General features: G+C 41.3%; 1 protein-coding gene across 1 annotated transcript in view; it reads left to right on the forward strand.

Annotated features, from left to right (window-relative positions):
- Positions 1-5756, forward strand: part of ncf1 (neutrophil cytosolic factor 1) — a 17062-nt gene that overhangs the window by 5518 nt on the left and 5788 nt on the right. Inside the window, exons 4-6 of the mRNA XM_050037636.1 lie at positions 2742-2907; positions 3024-3082; positions 4117-4239. Coding sequence (XP_049893593.1) covers positions 2742-2907; positions 3024-3082; positions 4117-4239 — 348 coding nt within the window. The remainder of the gene's footprint in view (positions 1-2741; positions 2908-3023; positions 3083-4116; positions 4240-5756) is intronic.

Consider the following 5756-nt stretch of genomic DNA (forward strand, 5'->3'; position numbering starts at 1 on the left):
ACTCTAATTGGCAACTGGGTGGCGCTATAACAACAGAAAAATGCTTCAAAATGGCTAAAATGCGACCGATCGCTGTGGCTCCCCCTGTGGACCAATGTTGGTGTTTTCTAATTTTTGGTATGACTAAGTCATGGTATGGTATGCTGTACATAATGGGTATGGACTAGAATATATATATACACATATTCATGCTCACACCTCTTTTATACGCTGATTACCGTAAAGATTTCCATAAAAGATATTGGGATGTCCTACAAGGCGGAGCGCTGAGATTGATTTCCGGTTCACAAACCAGAGGATTGCGGAGGCACAACATCAGGAAATGGGAAAGGCCTCATGAGTAGATGCACGCCTCCTTCTTTGCAGTGATACGGTTGGCAGGTGTAGTTCGGAAGAGAGAAAATAGTTTCTAGATGAAACTGCTCACAACAAGGTCTGTGGATTATCCTGAGTAGCTGTGTCATGATTTAAGATGAGGGTCATCTAGATCCAGACAGGCAGACACCTCTACGGCCGATATCTCAGACACTCTGCAACTCACTCGAGGTAGGAGGAGAGACGCAACTCTAAGGTCCCCAAACTGGCTGCACCTCGAGGGACCAAATAGTTCATAGTAGCTACCCCTGTACCCTGTACGCCCGTAGTGGCCCCCACAAGACTCCCTGTGGGATGCTGTCATAAGCTTTCAAGTCCTCAAAACACATGTAGACTAAACTCCCACGATCCCTCCAGTAGCCCTGCGAAGGTAAAGAGCTGGTCCACTGATCCACGACCAGGACAGAATCCACATCGCTCCTCCTGAATCTGAGGTTCAACAAGCCTCCTTCCCTGCGCTGGAATAAACTTCCCCAGAGAGGCTGGTTTGTTAACAGCATGCCAACAGTCTCTGGGGATCACAAATATTCACAGTAAATTATATATGAATCTGTCCAGAAGGTTCTGGGAGGTGCAGCGGTTCATTCTCAATATGAACGGAGCTGAGGTCAGGATGTGGTTAGCCTAGCTTAGCATAAAGACTGGAAGCAGGGGGAAATATACACCTCCACTTTATGTAAAGGATATAAAACGTTAGGTGAAAGGTGAAACAAACAGTACAACATGCTCATTAGTGAGCTTTGGTGGGTTTGTTTCAGAGCTTTTGGCGAACTGTTTCCAGTCTTTATGCTAAGCTAGGCTAACCACATCCTGACTCCAGCTCCAACACTGACACACAGACATCTGACATCCATCTTCTCCTCTCACTCTCATAGAGAAACGAATAAACACATCTGGCCATTTTCACAATCAAGAACCAACATTAGAAGAAGTGAAACTAACTACTGAGAGCTGCTTTATGGACTCTGTGACTCCTGCATCCGTCTGAGGAGCTGCAGCTTCTTGCTTTAACTTTTTTTTTCTGACAGCCAGGTGTCATAAAGAACCGCTGACAATGAGCAGGTCTGTTTTCTGTTCCTGTTCAGGTGTTTCCTCTGCTTTTCTCATGAAAACAGAACTCCGATCTGCACATACTCCTCTTGTGAAACTTTAATTACAAAACAGAACTTGTTGCAATGTAGAGAAAGTGAAGCAACAACAAAACCCAAATCCTGATGCAACAGCAGCCTAACTTCACTGATGTGGAAATCACTACCTGTTGAATGCAGCTGTAAAAAGTAACTGAGTACTCAAGTACAACTTTGACGTACTTTTACTTGAGTATTTCAATTTTTATGCTCCTTTGTGCCTCTACTCCAGCAGATTTCAGAGGCATATATTGTACTTTTTACTCTTTACTATGTCTGTGGACAGCTGCAGTTACAGGTTAAGATTTTATGAACAAAATGTGATGAAGTTATAAAACATGACACTGTGCCTCAGATTAAACCATCCAACAGGATATGAAGAAGTTTAAATGTGATTTACCTTCACCAGCTGCAACATTAAAATGTCTGCTTACATCATAATATTCCAACAATATGATTTATTTTTAATAATATAACACTGACAGGGACCATCCTGGATATAAAATGTCATCACTTCATTATTTTATCTTATTAGACATTTGTGTGAAATTTTGCCATAATTAGCGCACAAATTCCTAAGTTGCAGCCAAAAACATGTTTTGTGAGGTCACAGTGACCTTGACCTTTGCCCCCAAATTCTTATCGGTACAAACTTCAGTCCAAGTGGACGTTGGTGTCAAATTTGGAGAATTCCCTCAAGGTATTCCTGAGATATTACGTTCACAAGAATGCGGCGGATTCCAGTCACAGTGACCTTGACCTTTGACCACCAAATTCTAATCAGTTCATTTGAGTGTCCAAGAAGGCGTTTGTGCCAAATATGGAATTTTTTTTCAAAGGAGCTCTTAAAATATTGTGTTCACAAACTGAGGCGAATGCAAGGTCACAGTAACCTTGCCCTTTGACCACCAAATTCTAATCAGTTCATTCTTGACTCCAAGTAGATGCTTGTGCCAAATGTGAGGAAATTCCCTCCACGCCTTCTTGAGACATCACATTCACAAAATGAAACGACACAAGGTCACAGTGTCTGGGTCTGGCTATCGCCGGTATGGAGGCATGGAAGATATCACATTCACAAGAATGTGACTGACAGACAGAAGGACAACCCGGACACATCACTCCTCCGATCACGGCAGTCACTGGGGTGGAGGCATAAAAACCCAGAGATCTTCGTGGGAACATTTTAATTTAACGTGTGACTGATGTGGTCATGTTTGGTTGTGTTTGTGTCCTCAGCGCCGCGATGGCTGTACAGCCAGAAGTCCCCAGAAACCAGGCAGAGCACCTTGGCCGAATACTTCCACTCATTGATCAATCTGCCGCCTCACATCTCCCGCTGCAAACACCTCGGCAGCTTCCTCAAAGTTCGACCCGAGGACGAAAACCCACCGGCCCCAAACACGTCAGTATATCACACACACTTTTGTTAGAGCTGATGTGTCAGACCTGAAGATGTGTCAGTAAATCAATCAAACAGACGATCTGTAACCTGACAGATTGATATCATTTCCTCCTCAGACTGAAAAGAAACGAGACGTTCGTGGTGTCCAGAGAGTTGGCCAGAGGCAACGCATCCGGTAAGAGTCATTTTAAATTGCTTCACTAAATCTTTACTAAACTTTTCTGTCTGTCTCCGTCTTTCCCGAGGTTATTTAAAAATGGTATATTTTCATTGGGTTTTCAGTTAACGCATTAATCACGATGCAATTAAGGTCCGAACATTGAGCCTTATTTTTCAAAATCGCGTTAATCGCGTGTTGCTATTTTGTCCTTTCAACGTAGTCAAGCTGCCACAGCCGAGTGATGGAAAATAATGACACCAGTGTGCTTCTGAATGGCTCCTTTCACTATAAAAACTTATAAATAAAAGCTCACAGTAGCTCGACAGTACTCTGCACCTTGTGTCAAACTGAATCAAAATATCACCGAAGTACTTTGAGTGTGAGCTCCCACCTATGAGCTGAGCGCACAGGTACAACTACCCGGTTTAACTTCAAGTTAATGGAGCTATTCAGTATTTTGTTTGCTATGCACTTGGGATGCACAATATTGGATTTTTTTGCCACTGTCCGATATGCAGATTTAAAACAACTCATTTGGCCAATAACTTGTATTGATATAGCCACTTTCTGCCCACCAGCAGATGGAGACATGAAACACTCTTCAGTGCTTGTAATATTCATTCATTGTACTGAATAAGAAAAAGCATGTTAGCTGAAACTTCTGTATCTCTACTGTTTTTTCTATTTATGTTTATTTAATTATGAATTTTCTTATTTATCATTTAATTAAATTAAACTTTTGATTGTTAAAAACATTTTGGAAAAGGAAAATCTGTCTCTTGTAATACTGAACAAAATGATGGCTGATCAGCTTCTAAAGGTCTTTCCTTTGCATGTTCTTTGTTTTTATTATTGTTTAAATATACAGGTTACTGTTTTGTATTGTATATATATTTTGTGAGAGTACATTTCTCTGATACTGTCAGTTGTAGCCTACAGGGCTCGACTTTAACTCCGGCTGCTGGCTTCATTTTTATGTTATTTTCCAGTAAATGTTGTGAAGGTGTTTCCTGACATTAAAAGACATAATCATGTGTTTTACCTCTCAGAGATTTCTGGCCCCATCATACTGGACACCTACAGAGTGGTCGCAGACTTTGCCAAGACGTCCAAACATGAGATCGATCTGCACACTGGAGACCTGGTGGAAATCGTTGAGAAAAATCAGAACGGTGAGACAAGTTTAAATCCAATACGTCTAAAGCCAAGGGTAGGAAATCCGAACAGAAGATGTATGAAGTCCACAGGACGGCAGGAGTGGAGCTAGAAAATCACAGGCAAAAAGACAGGCAGGGTTGTGTCAGGTTCAGGGGGCTTGAAAAACTAGAACTACCACCCTGTGGTTGTATGACTCCGCCCACCAGTCCACCCTGTGGTTGTATGACTCCGCCCACCAGTCCAGTGTCTCTGACAGTCTCCATCCATGTCAGTGAAAACATGGATGCTTCACACACAGAAGATCTATACAATCAGCACAGTTTCAAGATTAGAGTCACCAATTCAGTATCTGACCAAATGTCTCCCCTTCTGTTCCTGAGATATGACGTTAAAACATGATGATGTCACAGTCAAGATGACCTTTGACCTTTTGACCTTCATTATTTTATACTGTTAGACATTTGTGTCAAGTTTGGTCAGAATTAGTGAATGAATTCTTCAGTTATGGACAAAAACATATTTTGTGTGGTCGAGCGACCTTTGACCACAAAATTCCAATGTGTTCATTCATGAGTCCAAGTGGTATTTGTACCAAATTTGAACAGAATGAGACAGATGCAAGGTCACATTGACCTTTTATCACCAAAATATATACAGCTTATCTTTAAGTCCAATTAACGTTGGTGCCAAATTTGCAAAAGCTCCCTCAAGATGACATTTTTATCTTATTTAGTGTATGAATTCTTGAGTCCGAGCCAAGTTGTGACTTTCGACCACCAAATTCAAATCAGTTCATTTTTAAATCCAAGTGGATGTTTGTGCCAAATCTGAGCAAATTCCCTCCTGGCCTCCTTGAGATATTGCCTTCACGAAATGAGACAAACACATGGTCACAGTGTCTGGTTATGGTCACGTCGGCACAGAGGCATAAACATGCTTAAGTGAAGTCAATGTCACTCAAATTTGTACGTACAGTACAGTTGGCCACCAGAAACAACTTAGATGCTCGGACCAGAATCGACGACACGTTAATGTGCTCCAACAGCTAAGTGTTTATTAATGCTAACATTATAGAGGATCAAGTTATTTACACTTACTTGTCTTCCACCTAAAACAAATGTTAAACTTCTGACCAGCGTCTCGAGGAAAGTCTGGAAATGTCAACAACCAGTAAGTTCGTCACTGATTACAGTCCCCCTGGAAACATTTCCGTTGTCGTCTTCAATTTGGTGTGTGTTTTCTTTTTTGCGGAGCGTTCAGCTTCGTGGTTGTGTTGTGAGCATTAGCAGCGTTTTCTTATTTGCTTGTGTTGTGAGCAGAGGTGGAAAGAGTACTGAAAATTTGTACTCAAGTACAAGTACTGTTACATTGCTTTAATTGTACTCAATTACAAGTAAAAGTACTGGTGTTTAAAAAATACTTAAGTAAAAGTACAAAGTACTCTTCTCAAAAACTACTCAGAGTATTAATTACTTTTAACCGATGGATGTTTTATTGTGTCGTCAATAGCAGGCATTCGATTCGATTCACC

The sequence above is a fragment of the Epinephelus moara genome, chromosome 3, assembly GCF_006386435.1.
Source record: "Epinephelus moara isolate mb chromosome 3, YSFRI_EMoa_1.0, whole genome shotgun sequence".
Taxonomy (NCBI): domain Eukaryota; kingdom Metazoa; phylum Chordata; class Actinopteri; order Perciformes; family Serranidae; genus Epinephelus; species Epinephelus moara.